General features: G+C 38.9%; 3 gene segments (V, D, J or C); 2 read left to right on the top strand and 1 right to left on the bottom strand.

The window, feature by feature from the left end:
- Window positions 1–654: 654 nt before the first annotated feature.
- LOC127642864 (immunoglobulin kappa variable 1D-13-like) lies at window positions 655–1,240 on the top strand. The segment is given in 2 exon segments: window positions 655–761; window positions 879–1,240. Coding segments are annotated over 2 exon segments (411 nt in total).
- A 3,444-nt stretch (window positions 1,241–4,684) lies between these two features.
- On the bottom strand, window positions 4,685–6,475 carry LOC127642862 (Ig lambda chain C region-like). The segment is given in 2 exon segments: window positions 4,685–5,121; window positions 6,457–6,475. Coding segments are annotated over 2 exon segments (336 nt in total).
- A 2,514-nt stretch (window positions 6,476–8,989) lies between these two features.
- On the top strand, window positions 8,990–9,553 carry LOC127642863 (immunoglobulin kappa variable 1D-13-like). The segment is given in 2 exon segments: window positions 8,990–9,115; window positions 9,222–9,553. Coding segments are annotated over 2 exon segments (384 nt in total).
- Window positions 9,554–13,524: the final 3,971 nt, after the last annotated feature.

Raw genomic sequence — 13,524 nt, forward strand, 5'->3', positions numbered from 1 at the left:
AAAGGGTCTCTTGAGGATGCTGCTCCAGTGACGGCACTTGCAGATCATGGATCTGATTTCACTCTGACCATCAGTGAGTCCAGACTGAAGATGCAGGACATTATTACTGTCAGACTTATCACTGGATTGACAGTAAAGATTTATTCACACAGTGATAAAGAGTCGTACAAAAACCAGTGACTAACCTGATACACTGACAGATACTCACACACACACACACACACACACACACACACACACACACACACACACACACACACACTCACACACACACACACACACACACACACACACACACACTCACACACTCACACACACACACACACACACACACACTCACACACACACACACACACACACACTCACACACACACACACACACGCACACACTGTTCAATCTAGACTCATTTGACTTTGTTTAGATGACAAAAGTTGAAGCAGTAAAACAGAGATTGAGGGATATTTTTAAGGAATAACGCTTGACAAATTCTCAGTTACGTATTCTCTGATCTGCAATACGATTGGTTTTTGGAGGTCATTTAGTGAGTTTATGTCACATGATCATAATGTATATTAGACTGACAGCATATAAGCTGTTGGAGATCTTTTACATGTCTTTGCATATTCAGCACATGCTTCAGTGATCTGAGAGTGTTTATAGTGTGTGAGTTTAACACTTTTCTTCATTAAAACTGAACAAACAACAACAAGAATGAATTTCATCAGCGTCTGTATCTGGACACTCGTTCTGTCTGTTCAAGGTTCAGTTGAAATATTAAAACTCAATGTTATTTACATGCTTGTGTTTGGTAGAAAATCAATATATTCTGTATTTTAAAGTTTCATAACTTTCTTTTCTGATGAACTTTCTTTAACAGAAATTACAGGACAAATTTCTGTGACTCAGACTCCAACAGTAACAACTGTTCAACCAGGAGAATCCATCACTATAACCTGTAAAACCAGCAGAGGAATTGGAGATCGTACACATGGTTGTGGTGCCTGTCTTTCCTGGTATCATCAGAAACATGGAGATGCTCCTAAACTCCTCGTTTACCACATTAGATCACTGCAGTCTGGAACTCCATCACGATTCAGGGGCGGTGGATCTGATTATGGATCTGATTTCACTCTGACCATCAGTGGAGTCCAGACTGATGTTTGTGCTGCTATCCTTATGAGGACTCTCCATAGACGTAATGATTTTCATACTGCTAAAACTACATATTCTATCTCCTAACCCTCATAGAAACATTTTTATATTTTTATTATAATGTTTTTATTTATTTACCGTTTAATTTACATCAACATTTATGCATTTGGCAGACGCTTTTATCCAAAGTGACTTACAGTGCATTTATTACAGGGACAATCCACCCGGAGCCAGTGTTGCCAACTATTTTCAATGGAAAGTAGCTAAAGCCTGCTCGAAAAGTAGCTAAATGTCGCCAGATGACGTCATGCGTCATTAGCATATTAATGACGTCATCGCGTCGTATTTGCATGTGATCACTGATTGGTTCCTGCTAACAAAGCGTGCACATGCGCAGCTCATTCATGTCTATGTCCGCTGGCGTGCAGTCAACGGAATGTGCTGCTCCTCTCAGCCGCTCACTGAACAGAGCAGACGCAGCGGGGAAGTAAGACCTCACGCTTGCAGTACTGGCGATATTTGGAATTTGGAAAGTTGCTAAGGTTTGTCCAAAAAGTCGCTAGATTTGTCGCTAGTCGCTTTTTTGAAAAAATGTCGCTAAAGGGGTCTGAAAAGTCGCTAAAAATAGCGACAAAGTCGCTAAGTTGGCAACAATGCCCGGAGCATCCTGGAGTTAAGTGTCTTGCTCAAGGACACAATGGTGGTGACTGTGGGGGTCGAACCATCAACCTTCTGATTAACAGTTCTGTGCTTCGACCACTACACCACAATGTAGGTTTTTGAGCTGTTTGAATTACAGGGACACTATGGGTGTCCTCATAAACCATATGTAACAAGGTTAAAGTTGGGAAAGGTGGAGGCGGGAACCGGCGGAACAATCAAAGTAATATTTTAACATAAAGAAAAAGACACAAACACATAAACACACACAAGGCAGCTGCATGTGTCTCTCTCTCTCTCTCTCTCTCTCTCTCTCTCTCTCCCGAACTGTCGCATTTTGCTGCATTTAGGCCCGGCATCTGATGCTAGTGTGGGCTGGTGCATATCATAGGTGGGCATTTGGGATGGGGGAGGGGTTACTCAGACTACTAATTTAATGTCTTTAATTGGCGTAACATGGCATAATTGTCAAGATCATAAGACCCAATATAACTATATGTGGCAGGCCGTATGGCGGGGCCGGGTCGTGATTCTGCACACCGGCCCCTAATTGACTGCGAGGGATAAAGGCTGACTGGAGACTGACGTACAATGGAGAGAGATTTACAGACTGTCCGAGCCCTGAGTGTGTTTGTCTTTTAGTTTATCATTAAAATATTATTTATATTGTCAAGCCGGTTCTCGCCTCCTCCTTTCCATTACCCCTTTACACTATATTTGACACTTTATCCCCAAATTAAAAATATACTGAAATAAATAAACTGATAAACATTGTATATAATTATACACACACACTTAGTTTACTCATTGTAACATTAATAGTTGTAAAGATAACTACTATTGGTATTATATTCATTCATTTTCTGTTATAGCGTCATTTCATGTACTCATGTATTCATGCTTTGAAACAATGACGACAGCCGCTCCTCTCCGGGCGAACCGGAGTCAAATCTCCGACCCCCAGCAGACAGAACGCCCCTCCGCTTTTCTGGCGGCACCTGGGGACATTCCTCAGCCCCTAGCAGCAGTCCTACCACTCCAGGAGATCGGGGAGTTACTTCCCTCCTCCCCTCGCGGACGGCGGTCTAACCTTGACCCCTCCGCGTTTCTGGGGGACGGCAGGGCTCTCCTCCGCCCCTGGCAGCGGCTCCATCGCTCCAGGAAGTCGGGGAATCCAGTCCCCACTCGCCCCGGGGATGGCGGCCGTTCCCCGCGTCCGGGCGGTCGGGTTACTCCGTCACCCGGCAGATGGTAGCGGCGCTCCCCTGGATGGACGGTAGTGTCGAGGACTCTGCGACAAGCAGTCCTCCTCCCTCCCGGGTTTTCGGCACCAATGTAAGGGGGTTACGATGGGCAAGGAGGAGGCGACAACAGGCTTGTCAATATTAATAATCATTTAATGGAAACTTAAACCAAAAGCACAAACATAAACACACACATGACGGACATGCCCGTAATCTTCTCTCTCTAACCGTCGTCACAGGTCAGCTTTTATCACTGCAAGCGCCTCATCAGGCTGATTGAGGACCGGATTGCATGCGACATTCTAGCCCGACCCACCCCCTCCGCTCCACAATCATCTTAAATGATGAGAATTCGTTCTGTTTGACAGAAATGTAATAAGCAATGATACTGCCCTACAAAGGTAATGAGTTTGGCCTTTGTAGGATAGCAAAGAGTATTGATATGTTTACCAGTGAAACTATATGTGTAAATTAATTTAGAGAATGCAGGAATTTGGATGGATGGATGTGCAATGACAAACAATAAACTGAAACACTTTCACAGCACTGTAAAAAGATGTAGAAGAGACAGAATCTCTCGAGCTGGTCTGAAAAGTCCATCCTGCATAGACCTCAACTTTATAATTCATGTCCAGTATTTCACCAACACCTGCAGCATGATTTTGGGTATCTGATGTGAGATATGTGATGAGACGGAGTCTGTTATACATTAACAGCAGTCACATGGTAACTGAGACAGCACCAAGATTCTTCATTAAAAACCCAAACATTACACAAAAATATCTCTTATTACCATTCTCGCCACAGAACGCCTCGGACTCTCTGGTTTGCAGCAGCCGCTTCTTGAGTGTGTCGCTGCTTTCGCCAATGACATTACTGGTGCTGTTTTGTGATTGGTTGTGCAGTCTAAAGCCCGCCCTCAAAGCCTACAACACACAGACTTGCTTTTGACCAATGCACAAATTGGAAAAAATATATATTTTATTTAAAACTGTGTTTCCCAAATGTTTGATTGGGTGGGCAAGACTCAAGTTTGGGTAGGGTCTGCTCACCCCTGCCAATGCCTAAATCTGGTCCCGGCTGCACTTATCCCTCTCCTCGGCTCATTAGCCCGATTGTGGGTGGGTGTGCTTGTCAAGGCTCGGCCCCGCCTCCTCCTCGTCACACCATATTTATAGCATAATATCCCCTTAAATACTAGTTTGTAACCTATAAAAATGTCATTGTAAACCACACACACACACACACACACACACACACACACACACCAGTGAGCATTGGCATCACTGATAAGAATTATTAAATTAATTATACCAATAAATTATATCATTAATAACTTTACACTTTTTTAAGACTTTTGTACCCCACAGTATTTCTCTCCTGCATGTTTATATTTCAAAACCTCTTAATAAATTGTTTCATTTACTGAGAACACTGTGTGTGTGAGTTTCTTCATTTGACCACATGATCTTGTTTCATAAAGTCTCTGCAGGTGTTTTCATGGTTCATTGAGTGAAGTTTATTTATAAAGTGTGTGAACTGAACTGGCAAATGACCCAAATAATGTGAATAAATCAACTTTTCAAATACAAAAGACAGAAACTTTACTGAATATTATTTCATTTATTGAATTTTGACAAGAGAAAACAGCAGAAGAACAAAAGCACACATATACTTGTCTGAATAGAAGTCACTGTTAGTCTCCATGTGAGACATGAGTGAGAAGGGCAGAAGAGAATCAGAGGATCTACTCAGAACACTGATCTCTCCTCACTTCTCTAATGACTGACGTCTGGCCTTGCCGTGTGGCCTCACAGCTCACTGTGACCGCCTTCATCCACTCGTCCTGAGAGAGAGTCAGACTGCTGCTCCAGCTGTACAGACCGTTCTTCTGCAGGACCCCAGCACTGCTCTTCTCAGTCCTGCTGCTCCCGTCCACCTTCCAGTTCAGGCTCCAGTCTGAGGGGAAGCCCTTGTTGGCCACACACATCAGTGTTGCTGTGTTCTTTGTGGAAATCTCTTCACTGGAGGGCAGCAGGACGCTCACGGCAGGACCAGTGTTGCCTGACAAATACACAAAAGACAAATTAGAAAATATTAAAAGATTTCTCACTCCAGCTCAAAACTAAATAAATGACATTGATAGATATTTTTGTAATGATAGAGTACTTAATAATAAATGTCAGTTTGACGGTCGGATCAATAAATTTGTATGTTTGCAGATAGATTTACACAAAAGTTGAAGAATGTTTTTCCGTCATATATTTCTCTTTACATTAAGAAACAATGAAAAAGAAAATCGCCCGACCTCAACAGTACCACACAAAATATTCTGAACAATAATGAACTTTTAACAGATAGTTTGATGGAAATTAGTAATACTTTATATCTTCCATATTACATTAATAAACATTTCATATTGAAGGAGCATTTTTATGAACTCTTGATAATGTGAGAAATTTAAATCATGAACAGCAACAAAAACTGAATCACATCTCACTTCTGTACGAGCAACAAATTCACAAATAAATTACACAAAGTGTCTTAAAATTTCACATTAATATCCTGAAAACAGACAAATTATTCAATGAGTCTAATCAGGAATTGCAAAAATAATTATAAATAAAAAATCACAAAATTAGGGAGTTTTTTGCTACATTTTCTGGTTTAGTCACAAGTTGGAAACAGAAAATATTTCATCAAAACAATTTAAAAAAAGTGAGACAAATCCCTCAAATCATAGTGTTACAATCATACATAAAACACACATTCAACATTATTATAAACACACATTCAACATTATTATAAACACACATTCAACATTATTATAAAACACACATTCAACATTATTATAAAACACACATTCAACATTATTATAAACACACATTCAACATTATTATAAACACACATTCAACATTATTATAAAACACACATTCAACATTATTATAAAACACACATTCAACATTATTATAAAACACACATTCAACATTATTATAAACACACATTCAACATTATTATAAACACACATTCAACATTATTATAAACACACATTCAACATTATTATAAACACACATTCAACATTATTATAAACACACATTCAACATTATTATAAACACATATTCAACATTATTATAAACACACATTCAACATTATTATAAAACACACATTCAACATTATTATAAACACACATTCAACATTATTATAAAACATATGAAACATTAAAAGGATGATTTGATGATTTACTTACTGCCAACATCCAGTCTGGTGCCGCTGCCGAAAGTCCACCACAGTGATACAAACTAATAGAACAGCTGCACAAAAACCTCTGAGCGCTTCACTAACTGCACTTTAAACACATGATCACAAACACATCTTTACACAACACACATACAAACACACTTTCACTTCTTACTGTCATTAACAACTCATTCAAAAGTGCAACATTGCATTATAACATATATATTACATTGTAATAAACAGTTTTTATCACTCCACTGACTCTATAACTCATTTGATTTAGTTTGATCTCCTGAATGCTCAGTGAAATATCCACAATGAGGAAAAATCCAGAGAAGTTCCACTGATTGAAATGTATTTAATAAATCAGAAATAAAGATGTCAATAATTTGTGTATTTTCATGTATGAATTGTTTGTCATTGCTGCTGTTCTCCTGTAACAGTCACATTTGCTGGTGAGAGGAAACAGTTTTGAATGTCCCGCCCCTCTGATTAAAGCACAATATCAGACTGTCTGTTAGTCAGGACTGTCAAACCAACATCACTGTTCCTTCAGTTCTCACTCATTCACAGTAAAGATGACAGCACACGCTCTCATTATCTGCTCTCTTCTGCTTTTCACTGCTGGTGAGAATCTATTTCAGTGCTAATAGTCTCTATATTTTACACATTCAAACTAACATGAATTGTACTTGAGAATATTTTCATCTTCAGGTGTCAAATAACTATTTTTGAGATAGTAAAAACTTCTGTGTTTATTGTGTCATGTGTTTCAGAGTGTGATGGACAGATCACAGTCACTCAGAGTCCCTCAATAACAGCTCAACCAGGACAACAAGTTCAAATAAACTGTAAAACCAGCAGTGATGTCTACTGGGATAGTACTTATGGCTCCCGCTTAGCCTGGTACTTACAGAAACCTGGAGAAGCTCCTAAACTCCTCATTTATCTGACTGATAGCCTGCAGTCTGAAACTCCATCTAGATTCAGTGGCAGTGGATCTGATAGTGATTTCACTCTGACCATCAGTGGAGTCCAGACTGAAGATGCAGGACATTATTACTGTCAGAGTGAACATGAGATCAGTGACAGTTGGTTGGTCACACAGTGATAAAGAGTCGTACAAAAACCTCTGTCAGTCACACTGCACTGATACACTGACAGATACTGCAGCTGCTCACACACACACACACACACACACACACACACACACACACACACACACACACACACACACACACACACAAACACACACACTTTAATTCAACTTGTGTATCTATGTCCATCAGCAGGTCACTGAAATGCCAAATGAAGACATTATGTTGAATTGAAGGACACTTGATTTGGAGAATTCAGTCCTTGTCAAGAAGCTTCAATCAGAACCGTTCCACAGCAGACGGATCGTTCTGGGACTTCTTGAAACCAAATTAGTTATTTCAATAAACTTTTATCCCTTTGTTGTTGCACATCATGAAAGCAGGAAAAAATGCTGTTAGTCTTTATTGATCTGTTTTAATACGGAGAATTTTGTCATATTAATAATGAATACTTGTTTATTATTGTGATGTATTTAGTGTAAATAAGATTACTGTACTAATTACTCTGTCTGAAAAGTAATTGCATTATATATTACTAATTACTTTCTAAAACCCATAATCAACCTCGACCAGATGAACGGTTTCACGTCGATCCTTGTGTTGGATTTATACAGTCAGAACTGAAATAAAATGTTCACTTATAAACTGAGATCATAAGAGCCCATAGTTACAGAATCCCCCTAAAAATGACAATAAAAGTTACTCAAGTAAATGTAACAGATTAAATGTAGTCTGTTACTACACACCTCTGCATCTTACACTAGGAGGACACCAAAAAGTCCAGCGGCTTCCCTTCCTCACATGTTATACTCTCAAGATTTGAACTCAAGTGTCTGTGATTCATCACCTTTTGACCCCTTAAACTTTTATCACCACTAAAGATGTTTCTGTGTGTAATTTAATTGTAATGGTCCCACACACTTCCTGAACTCTTTTAAATGTCAAACGACTCAATAGAGCAGAAGTGAAACTGGTGTGTTCCAGTTCAGATCATTGAACCAATCAAACAGTGAATCTGAGAGTGTGAGGTGAAAATCACATTTGCATTGTCAGAGTTGAATGATTGTGTTTCTCTCAGAATAGAGCAGCTCTGTCTCCAGTGAACATGTTCAAAACACAAGAGATTTTATTTACATTTACAGTAAATGCAACTTTCTCAACTATTAACATCTCAAAACCTTTTAAAACATGTCAAACTTTACCAAAGTACTTTCTTGATCAAATACTTCATGTAATTCTCTCTGTAAGTAGAAAGACACTTTAAATAGTGACACACAGATTGAATATTACACATTTAAAATGTCGACATTATTTAAAACAAAAAGATGACCTTTGACTTCTGACCTTTAACCTCATTCATCATGTTGAACATGGTGATAATTCTACTGTCTCTTATGTTGATGCTGCTCTCTCTCATACTGCATTCAATTATCAGAGACGTTTAGCATCAGACAAATATGACACATGTAACATTTTTCAGATGCAAACTCCTGCATAAGGAACATCTAACTTTTGTTTTTGCATTATCTGACGTGGCCATCACACTCATTTACATGAAGACACTTTGCATTGGCAGCACATGCTTCAGTTGTCTGGGAGTTTTTAATAGTTCAGTGAGTTTGAAACTGAAGACGGAGAACTTCTTCATCCAGAATCTAGATCCACAGCAATCATGACTTTCATCAGCATCTTTATCTGGATGTTCACTAGCTACTGTTTTAGAGGTAAGAACACATTAAAATATCTCATTCTACACTATATGACTTATCATGTGTGTCCTGAATGAAATGAAACAGTTTTTACTGTTTTTATTTTGTTGTCTTAATGTAGAATCCAGATGTGCAGTGACAGTCACTCAAACACCTGCAGTGAAATCTGTTCATCTTGGAGACACATTTACTATCAGCTGTAAAACCAGTCCTGAAGTTTATCAGGGTTGGGGTTATCAGCCTCTTGCCTGGTATCAGCAGAAACCTGGAGAAGCTCCTAAACTCCTGATAAAAAAAGCAAATGAGTTAGAATCAAATACACCATCTAGATTCAGTGGCAGTGGATCTAAAAGTGATTTCACTCTGACCATCAGTGGAGTCCAGACTGAAGATGCAGGACATTATTACTGTCAGAGTTTTCATTCCATCAGTAGTAATGTGTTCACACAGTGAAAAAGAGTCGTACAAAAACCTCTGTCAGTCACGCTGTAATGATACACTGACAGATACTGCAGCTGCTCACACACACACACACACACACACACACACACACACACACACACTTACACACAGGGAAACTGAGGAGTTCTTCATTTAATATCTTTAAATATGTAAATTTAAACAATATTCCCTTCTGTCACTCTCACACCAGTACAAAAACTTTACCAAACTGAATTTCTGTCCCGTACAAATATAAAGACATACAGCAGCCTAAATGTCTAACGGAGCTGCACTAATGAACATTCCCACACTCTGTTAAGTGAACGTCTCTTTAGACTCAAACAGTCACGTTTCTAGTTAGGCTGCATTAGTCGTGTCATACAGTACATGGGACAAAACAGGCCACAAAACTGAAAGTGAATGAATAATACAAGTTTATGTATCAAGGGATTATTTTGGATTAGTCTGTTCAACATGGTCTGAGGCGTTCATGTTTGGTCTCATTTAGGAAAATTCCAGTCAGAACAGACTGATTAGAGCTCAAGTAAATAACAGCAGATTAAGTGAACTTGTTAATGAAATCTAGGATCTCTTCTGTGTGACATGAGTGGACGTCCAGCCAATAGAAGAATCCATAAAGACAAACACAGGGACCATGTCCTATCCAAGTGCAAAACATTGATTCAGCAGGTAATAGACTTGGGAAAAGGGGAGTTTCTGAATATTTCTGGCCATACAGTGAACCAGATGCTGCAAATGAAAAAACCTCCTATAAAGCTCCAACATCTGTATGAGAGGTTTGAGGAACCGGATCAGAACATCATGATTCTGTAGAAATGTGGACCATGTCCCAGTTGCCTCTTTAACTGTAACATTTGATTATGTGATAGAATTCAAATGTAGGAAAATAATATTTAAATGAGAACATTCCATTCCACAAAAGAATCTTTCCTGCGTTTCAGTTTTTTTTTATTTTTAAACAATAATTAAGGGGTTCCTTTGTTTTACGCTTGTAAGCTTTCATTTTAAATCTATTGAAGGCGCCATTTTTCACTACCGTGATACTTTGCAAAAACGAGGCCTTTAGAAACTGAAAAAGGAGTTTTTAAACCTGGTATATATTCTTAGTGTGTTTGAGCCAATGTAGTGGTGGTGATTCTGGTAGGATCGAAGGGATGTGTTGAACGGATCATTAAGAAATTCAAGAGACTCCTAAATGGAAAACTCTTCAAGATAAGGCTTGAGATCCAGCATAGATCCAATAGGAGTCAAATCTAAGAGAAGCCCTGGTCAACTGATTTCTCAAAATGTGAAAGTAAAAAAAAAAAGCCCCAAAGACCAAAGGAAGACATTCCTTTCTTGAGCAAAAATAAACAAAACTATTAAGAGAGGAGCTTCTTTCTCTTTGTCTCTCTTATCCTTTTTTTGTTTGTTTGTTTGTTTGTTTGTTTGTTACTCCTCTTGTCCCCACTTTCTCAATAATCACACAGCAAGATTTCACATCCACGCTCAAACTCCACTTCTTTCTTTTCTGGAGAGCCACAAACTGAGGGGTTTTTAAAAGCCTCACAGTAACCTGCAGCACCTGTCCTCACTAATTATCCCAACCCACATCAAATGAACCCATTAGTGAGTTAGTGAAAATCTCCAAAACCACCAGAAGAGGGTGAGAAAGAGAGGAGAGAAAATGTCTTCCAAAACAAAGCATTGCATAACTGTTCACTGCATGTTTTTCAAAGTCTTTTAGCAAGTCTGTTCTCTTGTCGGCCATCTTCGGAACACTCTCGGGCAGCAATTGTTCTACGTAAACAAGCAGCATCTAAGAGCAGCTGCGATCTACTTGAATGGGGAAAGACCGAAATCTCCAAAATGTTGTCAAAGAACCAGTGCTGTAGTCGAGACCAGCTCATTCGAGTCCAAGTCCAGTCCGAGACCAGAGTAGATCGAGTTAGAGTCAAGACCAAGACTGGAGAGGGCCGAGTCCGAGTCGAGACAGAGACCAGTAAAGGCCGAGTCTAAGACAAGAGTTATTTTAATGAATGTATTAAAGAGTTTAAAGAACTATAGGCACGGGAAATCGTCTCATTTGCCGAATGTCTTATTGACATCTGAGACATACTTTTTACACACGTCTTATAGATGTATTGCAGATGAGCAAACATCATAAAATAGATGTCTTCACACACAGTAAATAGACATTTTGGTGTTGTACGAGTGCCATCAGGGAAAAGAGTATAACACAGGTGTCTCGAGACACGTTTTTAACAGTTGAGGTTCTTTTTAGCTTGACAAATGCATTTAAATAATTGTGGCACTCCTGCGTGAGATGCTAATATGTAAAGCAATGGTCAAAAACATCTGTTTAGCATGTTTACATCTAAAAACAGCATGGGTGGATGCAAAAACGTGTTTGGTGTGAACAACCCCTTATTAAAAAGACACGGCACCAATGGAAGTTTCTCAAAGATACCTCTCAAAAAGCAGTCTATAGTTGACTGCAGGTAAATCTCCACTTTATCAACAAACGAATGGGACTGAATAGCCAATCGATTCACACCTTATTGCTAACCTGTCTGGCCAATTTGCTGAAAAGAATCGACTCAATAGAATGATTTATTTGTGAACTGGGCATCACTTGTTCTGATTCTACTCAGCAGATACTACTTTGAAGTGTCTCAGTAACCTGTAACATCTGCCTCCACTAATTATCCCTCATAATGAAGCTCATTAGTGGCTTGTACATCTGAAACAACACCAGCAGAGGGAGACAAAGAGAGAGAAAGTGCTGCTCCAAAACAGAAAATCCCTGTTGAATTACACAGAGATGGATCAGTAGTATTCAATAGTACACTTATCATATGACTTCAGAAGAAATGGATTTAATCACTGGAGTCGTGTGGATTACTTTTCTGCTGCCTTTATGGGATTTTTGGAGCATCAAAGTTTTGGTCATCATTCACAAGCATTGTATGGACCAGCAGAGATGAAATATTCCTCTAGAAATCTCTGTCATTGTCTACATTCATTTCCATTTAATCCATGAACATTTATTATCTCTTCATGTCGCCTGTGGGGAATCTGGGTTCTCCATTGTGGACAGTGATCCAAACCAGTTTAACCATTTACCGTTACCTCAAGATTATATAAACACTCCAACATGTGAAAGAGAATATATAATATTGGGTCACTCAATGACACAATGTGCTTATTTGTATGTTTTTCTCACAGTAATCCAGACTGTATAATGTCAGTGAGAGCTCTCTGAAGAAATCAACTCTATTAATTCTATTGATTGATGTCTGTTTTACTCAAAGAGGGTATTTCCAGAGAGAGTCACTTTGCATTGGCATCACACGCTTCAGTGATCAGAGAGTGTTTATAACTGTGAGTCAAACACTTTATAACACACGGCTGTTTTTCAAGATACAAAACCAACAAACACAAAAATGAATTTCTTCATCTTTATTTGGATTCTGGGAGCTTTTATTCCAGGTAAACATCAAATGAAATCTTCTCACTGATTTACTGATTTTAAGACTTTCATATACAGTCAATTTAAAGATTTTCATCAAACGTTATTTTCTCCTGATCAGAATCCAGAGGAGTCACTGTAACTCAGACTGAAGTTGTGACTAAAACTGCAGGAGAAGAAGTCACTATAAAGTGTAAAACTGATCCTGGAATAGATAGCAATGGTTTAGCTTGGTATCAGCAGAAACCTGGAGAAGCTCCAAAACTCATCATATATAACATAAATTCTCGGTATGGTGATAGTTTTCAGCGATTCACTGGAAAAGGACAAAATTATGGAACTGATTTCACTCTGACCATCAGTGGAGTCCAGACTGAAGATGCAGGACATTATTACTGTCAGAGTGTACACAGTGGTCCAGTGTTCACACAGTGAAAAAGAGTCGTACAAAAACCTCTGTCAGTCACACTGCACTGATACACTGACAGATACTGCAGCTGCTCACACACAC

The sequence above is a fragment of the Xyrauchen texanus genome, unplaced genomic scaffold (assembly GCF_025860055.1).
Source record: "Xyrauchen texanus isolate HMW12.3.18 unplaced genomic scaffold, RBS_HiC_50CHRs HiC_scaffold_974, whole genome shotgun sequence".
Classification (NCBI taxonomy): domain Eukaryota; kingdom Metazoa; phylum Chordata; class Actinopteri; order Cypriniformes; family Catostomidae; genus Xyrauchen; species Xyrauchen texanus.